The 12,313-nt window shown below is 40.3% G+C and overlaps 1 protein-coding gene across 5 annotated transcripts in view; it reads left to right on the top strand.

Annotated features, from left to right (window-relative positions):
• Positions 1-10,559, top strand: part of PLAGL1 (PLAG1 like zinc finger 1) — a 46,904-nt gene extending 36,345 nt beyond the window's left edge. For 4 of the 5 annotated variants that reach the window (XM_027904533.1, XM_027904564.1, XM_027904550.1 and 1 more), the window contains 5 exons: positions 1,652-1,801; positions 5,290-5,409; positions 7,433-7,929; positions 8,314-9,615; positions 9,652-10,559. In XM_027904533.1, the coding sequence (XP_027760334.1) occupies positions 1,652-1,801; positions 5,290-5,409; positions 7,433-7,929; positions 8,314-9,589 (2,043 nt within the window). In that variant the 3' untranslated portion in view covers positions 9,590-9,615; positions 9,652-10,559. The remainder of the gene's footprint in view (positions 1-1,651; positions 1,802-5,289; positions 5,410-7,432; positions 7,930-8,313; positions 9,616-9,651) is intronic. The other variant, XM_027904541.1, reaches the window with a different exon arrangement.
• Positions 10,560-12,313: the final 1,754 nt, after the last annotated feature.

The raw sequence follows: 12,313 nt of genomic DNA, 5'->3' as shown, positions 1-12,313 counted from the left end.
GGACCATGACGCTATTGTTCATACTTTATCCAGCAAAAATAGTGACTTTACAGGACTAACCTAGCTTAGGCAAATCTACATGCACATCCTTTACCACAGGAATTCCTTGGGAGTGATAGCTGATCATAATCCTCTAGGTTCCAGCCTTTTCATTTTGCTGCGTGGGGTCATGCCTGGGCACACCTCTTGTGTCGTACAGCGAGTCCATTGTCAAGTCACAGCCTCTGTCAGGACTTCCCAACTGGTCACGGTTCTTCCAGAGTTTGCTTTTCATATCAGGCCCTCTCGTGCCCCAGTAGAGAGACACCAGCAGCAGCTGTCCTGTGACATGCTTTGTCTTTCTATGAGCTTTCTCCAGAAGCTCAGGAGTGGAAAACAGTGTGTGTTGTGAAGGAAATACTTCCATAATTTTGTTTGAGAGCAAAAGTAATAGCTCCAGTAGTTGCTGTAAACTTCATTTGCACATGGAAGTCATGGGAATGATCTGCCAGGGGAATAATCTGTGGGATTTTCATGGCATTTTGTCACCAGAAAGGATTTACTCTTCTCTATAATGAAGTTTCTTCAGTCTTTTTATGAGACACTGTAATTCTTACAAATGCAGAAAACGTACTGCTCTAACAATGGATGGATGAGCTAAGCACCCAGTTCCTTCCTCTTCACCAAGGCATTGTAAACCACACCCTATCCTCTATCACTCAGCACCGGTTGCTTAAAAGTATACAGTGATAAGCACAGCTCTGGCTGATGAATGGACTGTTTCTTCAGAAGAGGAGATTAGAGTCCCAGATTTCCTACATGACAGCAGTAGCTGCCTTGACTTCTCCCTAGCATGAGTATGTGACCAAACTTGTCCAACAGGCAGGTGTTTTCATCGGAAATGTGATGCAGTTAGATAAAATAGTTCCCAGAGGCAATGGAAATGCAACTTTTTTTTTGCAATTAATTGCTCAGTTACATGGCTAGTAGAAAAGACACGTGCTGTGCTCACATCTGTTGTGCAGCTTCCTTGGTCCATGTTTGAGACACTATTGCAGAAAAGCAACTGTCTTGTTGGAAGACAATAATATTTACCTCACAGAGGCATCTTCTTGGAAGGGAATCTTGGACGAATGAAGTAAAGCAAAAAAAAAGAGATCTTCCTGGCACAGTTGTTCATTTGTATTTACTTTTGCTTGTTAAAGGGAAAAAGAGAAGACTGTTAAAATGCCATTATATTGTATGTTACCTCTCTGAACTTATTACACAAGTTATACAATTGTTCCATGCAAAATGTAGCAGCGCTGAAGTTTGAGATTATCAAGTACTCAGGAAGTAGATTAAGGCATAAAGCTTATCTTTCTACCTGCCTGCACTTAGTTCTTATAATATTATCTCTATATAACATAAAAATGATGAAATATAAACTGGAAATACATACAAAGACCTACAGTTATTTTAGTAGCAGGGTGTTCAGCAGGTATTCATTCTTCACTTTCTTTTGCACTTAGTATTCTTTAAGAGTGATCTATTTCAAAACAGCCACAATTTCAAAGGACATATGACCAAGACAAGGTAAATAACTGATAGCTGTGACTCCAAGTTAAAGAAAACTAATGTGCTTCTATGCAGGACTTGCTTTTATCATGTTCATTCTTCCCCTTTGTTTCAGGTTTTGAAAGATGGAGGGAAGTACTTTCTGGACACTCCCAATGAAGACTGTGGAAACTGGATGATGTTTGTCCGGCTAGCCCGGAACCAAGAAGAACAGACCCTTGTGGCTTATCAGCACTGTGGAGAAGTTTACTTCACAACAGTTAAGGTAGTTAAACTGACATTGCTTCACCTGTCATCCAAATGGAAATGTATAAGCAAAGGTTCTGAAAGACCAACTCTTTTAAAGATGAAAGACTGATTATATTCTGCCAACTGTATCTTTATTGCACACCACCTTTTATATCACTTAATCCATAGTAAAGCAAGCAGCGTATGGAGTTTTTCAGGGAAGGTGGTGTGTACCTGCTGTTGTGGGTAGTGAAGAAACTGAGCAGAGGGAAACATAAAAATCATTCATGATGGTGGTGTTTAAACTGCATTTAGTAAAGTTTCTCAGTTCCAGATATGTACCTGGTAAGATTGTCTAGCCTTGTTACATTTGACAGTACTTCATTCTGGAAATAACAAACACATTTCCTTTGCTTCATTACATTTTTAGACGTTTGGTGTTTTCTGAGCACATTACCATGTGCTCAGGAACAGGGTGTTAAGCAGAATCTTTATGTACTATTTTCCATGCTCATTAAAACTGAAGACTTAACTGCATAACTAAGCAATAACTTAAGAACATACAACGTTGCCATGAAATGATCAGTTTATGTTAGAGATTCTGGACTGCATCTTTATCTGTGGAGAGAGAACAAAGTGGTCTCTATTTATAAATAACACTGGAACATACAGTCTATTTAGCTGTTTTGGCCACTTTCTCAGGCAAAGTTTGTTTTAATCAGAAATAACTTTCTTGAATACTTGGGAAACTGAAGTCTATCTGTTGAGCATAATGCTTGTGTATCATTATGAACAACATTAAAATTTAAAAAAAAAATAAAAAGGAATGGATATTAGTCAAAAGAAGTTACTATGCAATTAAAATCCAGCATTTCCATTTCATTTGACACACATTTCTGTGGCATAGTAGTGTTTAGTGTTGTTTCTCCATTTTTGTTTTTTCACCTGTCCAGTGAGGAAAAATATTTACTGCACAGTGATGCTGAGAGAATAAGTCAATAGTGATAACTTTTCACACCCTCAAAGTAATTTATAACAGCATGAAGTATATTTGGGGTTTGATTAATATTAAAATAATTATTAGGGGGGAAAAAAGAAAAATGGGAAGCAGTATATGCTATTTTGAGACATATTTAGTCTGTGTTTGAGATTCTCATGCAGTCCATACCATTTGAGATTTCAATTTGATTTTAAGATTACTTGTAAGATTGACAGGATTACTAGTACTGTATTTGGGAAGCATGAACTTTTCTAAGAAGTAGTTGTTATGAACTGGTAACTTACAATTTCCAGTATAATTCAAGTACTATTGAACCAGCTCTTTGCTGACTTCAGCAGAATCCTACTTATTGGCATTAATGGAGAGTTGCATCCTACATACCCACACAAAGATTATCCTAGGGTTGGGCATGTGTCTTGGAACCTTTACTGTGGTGTGTATCATAGGGCATGACTTGGGTTTTATTTCTCCTGAATCCCCGTATCATTCACGGTACTGTGTCATCCTGCAGATTTTGTCCTGGTCAGTGAAAACAGTAGCCTTGTGCTACAGTTCAGCACACCCTTCTGATCATGCCCTGAGGCTACCTTAGGGCTGACTGTGAAGATATTTTCTCAAGATATTTTTAATGAAGTATGTTAAGTTGGGGGCAGGATCGGCTCCTTTCCCCGCTGTTTTCACAAAAAAATAGGATTTTGGTGACGTGAAACTACACCTACTAAAGCATACATATAAGTGTCATACTAACAGTACCATTAGCTTGCTTGCTGACCTAATGGCAGCAGCCCCTACTTTTAAAAGGTACAGAATTGTGAGGAAGTAAAAATCAGCCATGATTGCTGCTTGATCCCAGGATAGTTTCACATGGGCACTGCAGGAGCTTTCTTTTATTGTCACGGATGGCACAGAATAAAAGACATGGATTTGGATACTGGATTTGGATACTGGTGTTTAATGTCAGTTTTACTGAGATTAGAGCTCTTACCTTACTTGACTTTTCACACACTGATGCACTTGCCCTCCAAGGTCACATTGACCAAGTCTCAACTTCCCACAGGGAAGATGGTTGCTGGTCTAGTAATTTTGGGCAGAAGGTGATGACAGTGTCATGCTGCACAGTTGTTTGTGGGTGTCAGTCTCAGGTGTCACTGGCCAAGGTCGCAGGACATCCTCAGACTTTTGTACCTCTGAAGCTCCCCACAGCTTGCTTTTCTCCATCGACATAGACTATGTGGAGGAGCACAATGCATGATCAGCCTCGTAGTTGATGGCTTTGCCTCATGTCCTTAGTTGAGTGGAAAGTTCAGCATGTACCATTTTTGTTTAGGCCAGGTGTTATCAAAACGCACAACCAACCCATACTGACTATAGTTAGCAAGCAGGCTTGTGTTTGGGAGTCCAAAAATTCAGTTTTCAACATTATACACAAAATTATCCCTCACCTGTCAGCATTCACAATCTAAATTGTCTTTAACGTGCTTATCCCACACTGAGGTTATAAAATCAGTGCATTTTATAATGTCACATTTTGTAGAATAAGACTCAGTTGCTCTCCTTCTGGGCTAGTTTGTGGGTTCTTTTGGTGACACAAGTTTAGCTTAGTTAAAATAAAACTACAAACTACAGTGCAGTTTGGCTCTACTCCTGTAGCAGCAGTGTTGGGTTTTATTATAGATGAAGAAAATTGTGTACAGGGTCAGGGAGTCATATAAATCATGACCCCAAAGTTTAGTTTTCTCCTTTGCTTTTAAAGAACTAACAGATCTTTAACCAGTGAGCGTAATCACTCCTCTCTACTATTTGCTGTATTATTGACTGAAAGTATTTGTCAGAAGAGGTCATAGTCCAGTCTAAGGAAAGATTTGGGCAAGCATGACTGGATGGGAGACTGCAGATTATGGGCTCCCTTAATCCCGTGAGGGGGAAGGCTTCAGTGGAAGGAGGGGAGAGTAACAATGAAGCACACACTTAGTGAGCCTGACACATCAGAGCCAGCACATGGAAACATGCCAATTTGAGTGGCAGTCCACATATTGATCAGCTCTGCGCCCACTCTCAGTGTGACATATCCAGGAGGCATCCAAGCTGTTGTGCATTCATGATGGGTTTTTCCTTTGTCTGTACGCTGTAGTTAAGTGTTGTGTCCAGTGGGCTTCCAGACATCAAGGAATGGGCATAGGATATTGCTTGGAAAGACTGCTGGATGTGTGAACATCACAGACAAATACATCTCACTGAGCAAAGGTCATGAGGATTGAGGCATCCCTCCTGCTATTGTCCCCCCCCCACCCCAAACCTCTGTGCCTGTGCAATTCTGCTTTTAGAAACAGAAAGTGTTAAGCCCTAGTGGGTAATAATGCTCAAAAAGTGCCTGCATCTTGAAACTAAGTTACCAGTAATTTAGACAGAGTCAAAAAGTGCAATTTGGGTTAGGACAACAACTTGCACACCCCAGTCTTCCATATTATTTGGTTTAGGAAAACAGGCACAAGTAAACATGTGCTATATATCTTTTCCATTCACAGCCAATTGAACCCCACACAGAATTGAAAGTATGGTATGCTGCCGATTATGCCAAATTTATGGAAGCTTCCGCAGTCTGCATTAAAGAAGAATCAGATGTCTGTCCCGTGCTTCCAGTTGCAGTAAGTACCCCTAATCTGCATTCAAACCATCACTATACATAGTAAATTATAGTTTATTTACATGCTTTCTATGTTTATATAACTCTGGTCATGCAAGGTTAGACCATAGAGTAGCTGGCTAACACAAAGCCAAGAGCAATTTTAACCAAACAGCTACTCAGAGAAAGGCTGCTGTTTCTCTCCTATGTTTGTAATCCAGTGGAACCATTAGATGTAGTCAGAGGTAAGTGGCACCGCTCAGTGTATTGGGAAGACTAAACATTGGCATTAATTCATGCATAACCAAGCCGTCCAGCCTCAGACTTCTTTCACCATTTCCCCTTGTTATACTCTGACCAATTGGTCAGATTATCCGCTGATTATTTCAGTCTTTCCTGTGCAACAACCCTTCTTTTCTAATCTCAATACCTTCCCCTCTGATAGGAGAGATAGGAAAACCTTGTAAAGTGTTGAAAACATGGCTGTGAAAATTGATACTTAAGCTAGAAGGAAACGTGAAACAGGGAATAAAAATGAACTGGGAATTCATGCTCCAAGAAGGCGTATGAGGCCTTCAGAGTATGCCAGAAGGAGGGTGTGGGAGAGCCACAGCATCAGACATGAGTAACAGAGAGGAGGGCTCAGTCTGGAAATAAAGATGGAGTGGACACAGCCTCACCATGCTCTCCAGAGCAAGCTAGCCCAGGAGCAAGGGAAAGTAAAGTCAGTTTATAAGAAGCTTACATAAAAGGTAGACACAGCTGAGGAAGTACTGGGGTCATGTATTAAGTGGAAGTACATTTTGTCAGTGACTGGAATTTTTTGGTATCTGTTTTTCATTAGAAATTTTATAATGCCAGTATTTAAAGTGAATTCAACTGAATCCAATAGAGCTCTTATTTCCAGAGAAACAATACTTCCAAATAATATGCTGTATAAAAAAACCACCAAACCCCAGAAATAATTTAATGGCTCTAATTCAGGATAGGCTTGAGACTATAGCAGGTTACGGGGGGAGCTGCTGCAAGACCCAGTGGCACATTTTGCATTGGGAGATGGGACACACACTCGAGAGATGTGACCCACAAAATGGCCATTTATTAAAACAAGATGACAGTTTATATACAGGGGAATACAGAAGGTTCAGGAATAGAAGGTAGGACCCTGGCTAGGAACATCAAATCCTGAGAGCTACTGATATGGGGCTTGGAAGGATAGGCTGTTGGGATATGTGAGGTTACTTAGGGGGAAGGGAGAGCTAGGGGAACAATGGAAGAACTGTCCTGGGTGCACGGACAGGGGAATTTGCTGAGGGTGCAATGCTGTGGCCTTGTAGCTGAGCTGGTTCCCAGGCAGTTCTGCACAGCTGAAGTTGCTAGAAGTCTTCTAGAGAGATCTCTTCTTCTGAGCCTTCCTTGCAGTGCTTTTTCATCTCTCTCCACACTCTGTAGGCCTCTTCTGGTCCACCCCCGGCATGAGAACACTAAAACCTAAAGTGTTTCTTATCAGGTTAATGAAAATCTAATGCCAAATGTCAAGCTAAGTGAGGAAGCCTCTCCTGGAGACATTGATCATTGCTGTCTGGTAAAGCATGGAGTCCATCCAAAACACAGGGAAATCCTGTATGGCTAAACTACATTAGTATGCAGAAAATGTGAGGTTGCAATAGCAGATAAATTATGTCAGTCTAAGGATAAAGTACAGTTTTCAGCTTCTTTTAGAAGTAATTTCATAAATGCAACAAATGTAGAGACTTTGAAATTCAGTAAGTGCAGATAAACAAAGGTGAAGGGCTTAGGACTGTTACAGTAAATGCTAAACAAAACCATATAAGTCAGTATTTAGCCAACCTTTTTTTTTCCTTCAAGTTTGTGTTCTTAGAGAAAATCTATTGTCAGTTGAACAACTGTGTGATAGTACATAGAAGTAACTATTGCCAAAGACAAAAATTGATATGGCAAAGCCCAGGAGAAGATCAGTGAGAAGAACATGACCTTTCCTTAGAATGGCTAATAAGAAAGAACTGTTTGTATTCTTGTTGCAGAAAGAGCCTGTAGACCCTCGGATATGCTCCAGTTGTGGCAGCACTTTTGCAACTTTTTCTCTGCTGGAATCTCACCAGTGCATCCATAAAGACCGAGTCCTTCCTACGAGGTTCAGACCACCAAATAAATTGGGACCTGTAAAAGCAAAAAGCAAACTCAAAGGGAAACTGAGAGGAGCGTCATTAGGCAAAAGCATTACTCAGTGCTTTGGGACCGTTTCCTGTTCCTCTGCTGCAAAGTTTGGCTGTGCCAGCTCAGGAAGCACTTGTGATGCACTCGTGAGGTTTATACCTAAATGGAGAAATGGTCGGTCTTCACTGTTGAAGGGAAAAGAAGTGAAGCAGCCGGACAGTTACCCTTGCCGACTCTGTGGGAAGATATTTGATTCCATTGATAAGCTCACAGTCCACACTTACACGCACAAAGGGGAGCGTCCCTACAAGTGTTCACAGCACGGATGCACGAAAGCCTTCATTTCCAAATATAAACTGCTCAGGTACAGCTCTGAAGGCATTTCTTTTCTGCTGGATGTGGGGGGTGTTCTAGTGACAGTTAATCCCTGAGTTCCAGGTTTTATTATTCCTGTTTGGGTAGAATTGGAGAAAACTAGTTTCCCTCAACTGTGGTAAAGATTATGTTGAGCAGTTTTAATCTCAAAAAGATTGTGTTGAGCAGCTTTAATCTATTCTATGCTTTATGATTAAAACCTTCCTCTCCCCCCAAAAATTTAGGGTTTTACTAATAACCTGAGAACTTGAAAAAAGGCTTTCCTTCAAGGTTGCCAGTGTTTTCAAGTCTTGAATCTGCAAGAGTAAATGTGCTAGAATAAATGTAAACACAAATAACTTTTTAGTGTGTGTTTTCTGTTTTTTTGTCCTAGGCACTCTGCTACTCATTCTCCACAGAAATCTCACCAATGTGGCTACTGTGAAAAGACCTTTCACAGGAAAGACCACCTAAAGAATCACCTTCAGACTCATGACCCTAACAAGATGGCCTTCAAGTGTGAAGAGTGTGGCAAGAAGTACAACACCAAGCTAGGCTATAAGAGACACTTGGCTCTTCACGCTGCCACCAGTGGGGACCTTACCTGTAGGGTATGTGCCCAGGAGTTTGGCGGTACTGAGGTTCTGTTGGAACACCTCAAAAGTCATGCAGGGAAGCCAGCTGGCAATATGAAGGAAAAGAAACACAAATGTGACCACTGTGAGCGTCACTTCTATACCCGTAAAGATGTGCGGCGTCACATGGTGGTTCACACAGGCTGTAAAGACTTTCTGTGTCAGTTTTGTGCCCAAAGGTTTGGGCGGAAGGACCACTTGACACGCCATACCAGGAAGACTCATCCACAAGAACTGCTAAAGAGCAGGCTGCAGAACGGTGAGTCAGTGGGTCTCCTTGACCAGCTTTTTCCATACAGGCTGAAGGAAGATGCCAGCATGCTGTCCCCTCTTCCTGAAAGGGTCTCTATGCAGAATGGTATTGTGAATAGTTCAGAATCAGAGGAATACAACTGTTCACATCTTCATTCCCAGCCAAGCTTACAAACTGCTCTTCCTCTTGAACCTTCTCCTCAGTTGCAAAGGATGGGCTGCACAGACAGCCTCCCAGCGGTCCATCCCACACCGTGTTCAACAGCCATCCCTACCAACCTGAACCTTCATCAGCCTAATAAATACGACCTTAGTTCTACCTCACTTGCAGCAGGATCCCTCAAGAATCTACCAATAAAAGTGGATGTTAAAGGTTACAACGTGCATCTTCTCGAGGACCTGCCATTACCAGAACCTCAGTCTCTGCACAAAATCAGTATGGAAGAAGATTCCTCAGGGCCTGCAGGGGATACTAACAAGTACCCAGTGCAGAAAGAGACAGAGGCAGCAACTGAAACTACAGGCCTGCCTTTCATGGATCTCACTCACGTGATGAGTTTCTGGCAGCTCCCACCAGGTGACAACCAGAACACTATTGGGGACTTCACAATGGCCTTTGGCCCAGAGGAACCATCACACAGGCTGAATGGCCTCGGCCAACAGCAAGGTCTTCAGCTAGCAACTGGTGGGATGGCCATAAACCAGCTGCATCATTTTCCTCGCTCCTTTCCATCCACTACAAATTCTGTAACCTTGCCTCATTTTCACCATGCCTTCAAGTAACTATCACCCTGTGTGGGGTTTTTTCCTTTTTTTTTTTTTTTTTTTTTTTTTTTTTTTTTTTTTTTTTTTTTTTTTTTGAGACTGTGCTTCTTACTTAAATCTTTTAGGATGGGGTGGTTTTGGTTTTGTTTTGTTTTTAAGAAAAACTGCCCCAAATGTTTTCAAAGCACATTATGAACATGGTAGTTAAATTCAGGATGTTAATAAATAAGAAGCTCTATTTTTCATACTACTATTAGTTTTTTTAGCATGTGACAACAGTAGAACTAACATATTTCCCTCAGCTCCCCCTATATTTTTGTTGTTACCTTTCATAAAAACATCTGAATAAATATCTTCAACGGTAGAAAAGTATCATAACAGGCACAATAAAACTATGGCTGCTGCAGTAGGAGAAATATGGTTAGGGTGAATGGGAAGAAGGGGGAAATCACAGAAAAATCATTTTAATGAGCCATAAATCACAGCAAATGTGTACACATAGCAAATGTAACAAATGATTTATCAACATCACATAGATTATTGTTAAGTACTTAATGAAGTTTATTAATCTTTAATTTAAATCGGAATCATTCCAAGAGTAAATCTTACCTCCTTGGTTCCCTTTTTTCAAATGAATATCATCACTGTTATGATTATGTTTAACTAGATTTTGTTTTCTGACACACAGTTCAACTGTGTGCATCTCATGCCTTTTTCCTTGGGCTGGAGGTTGCTGTCACTTCTGAACGACTATGTAAAAACTGCTGTCTTGTATATGTGCAGTTTTCAGAATGGAAAGTGAATTGTCTCAAAGGTTAGAACAAAACTTTACTTTTCACTTAGTGCCAGATCTGCCAAGGTATCAGACACTGCTTTCTTTCTCTCCAGTAAAGCACTTAAACATTTGCTTAAATTAAAGCGTGTTATCCCGTTGGGTCAACAGCTTGATTAATTTAACATTTAATAAAATATAGTGCTTCCTACCTAAGGGGCCTTTATTCACCTTTTGTTGCTAAAAACGGCCTTTGTTTAGTCTGGGAAATTAATTAAATATTATTAAGATTTAATTATTAATAACAAATAATTATTAATTGTAACTTTCTGAAACATGGGCTTTCAGAAAGCCAACCCTGGCCCAGGGGAGCCTGCACCCAAGCAGGATCTCTCTGGGGCCAGGGGCATGTCCATGCACTTAAGGGCTGTGGTGGTGAGCTGACACTGGGCCAGGGTCAAAACCAGGGTCACATGTGTCACTGCCTCATACGTGTCACCGCCTCACACATGTCACCTGAAATTAGTGGGTGTGATAACAATTCAGGCCATTTTAATCACGGGATTTTTCTTCAGTAGCTCTGGGACAGCTGCAGTTGGACTTCCAGCCTTTGTTTTTTCCAAACCAAAACCATGGGGACTTCCGTTTTGTTTCCTGGGGTAAATTGTCCATGAATATTACCAGTTGACAATTTTGTTGGTGTGACAGTCCTAGCACCTGAGGCATGAACGACCAGAAATTGCAAAAGTCACATTTCTCGGTAGATGACATTATAAAAAACAAACAAACAAAAAAAACCCCACCACCAACAACAAAAACCCAAACAAAAACTAACAGTCAAACTCTTCACAATTTGGTTTCTTACCTAACCCTAGTTAAAACAAAATTAAAAAATCCTGGCTTTAATGAGTGATGCAGTTACTAATGGATTCTGTTGCTGCTAAAATGGACACAAAATTTCTGAATCTCAGTAAATTCTCAAACCCCAAGAGCTACTCTCCCATTAAATCCAAAAAGAGTTCATAGTACCTAATGAATATTACAAATATAGCATGAAACAAGCATGTTCTCCCTCATTAGTCACAGGAATGTTTTCAGAGAGCTTCAAATAAAAAATAGTTTTTAAGTTATTTCTGATTTGATGTTACTGAGCTACAGTGACATTGTACAACTACAATGATCCAAATATTCTTAGAAGCTTATTGGAACTTGGATTAAGGAAAGGTTGTATTATTACAGAGATATTATTATGCAAGAATATATTCTGCAGATGCAGTGCTGAGGGGTGTTTTTTGTTATGAAAATTCTTGGCATAAGGCAAACCAAAAGGAATCTTTATGATCATTCTTGTAATGACAACGGCAAGAGGAAGAGCAGGTACTGCACAGTCACACCCAGTTAAGAGTTATTTAAATTATGAGTTCCAGAACAGAGAAAAGGTTGTAATCAATGTTACATGCACATTCTACGGCTAGGCTCTTATTTTCATCTGGACTTGGAAAGGTGTGTGCATATTCACTTACTGCATTGTTTTCTTTGTTTGTGCAAACTGTATTCACTTGACTTCATCCAAGCTTATGTACCTGTAAAAAAAAAAAAAAAAAAACAACCACCACCAACTAAACCACAACAAAAAAAACCTATTCAATTTTGTAGCATTGCCTGATCATATACACATTTTGTCATTTTGATTTGTGCTTTTATAAATGGTGTAAATAATTATTGAAATACTTGTCCTTGAATTAAAGTGTGATGTTGAGAAGGAATCATTATGAAAACACAGAAACTGGCACCCATGTTCTTTCAGCTGTCTTTCAGCACTCTGTAGCAGGGTGCCTGAGCTCTGAGCTGTCAGAAGAGGTGCTGCTGCCTGACCTCAGCCTCTTCTGAAATACGGAAAGATGATTAAACAGCTGTCACCAGTGCAAATCTAGCTATGGGTTAAAGACCAAGTCTCATCCAAATAAAAT

This window comes from Empidonax traillii, unplaced genomic scaffold, assembly GCF_003031625.1.
Source record: "Empidonax traillii isolate 1590-97213 ecotype Southwest subspecies unplaced genomic scaffold, ASM303162v1 scaffold24:size2376012, whole genome shotgun sequence".
Classification (NCBI taxonomy): Eukaryota; Metazoa; Chordata; class Aves; order Passeriformes; family Tyrannidae; genus Empidonax; species Empidonax traillii.
The sequence above is the reverse complement of the archived record's forward strand: the minus strand, read 5'-3'. Positions and strand labels throughout refer to the sequence as shown.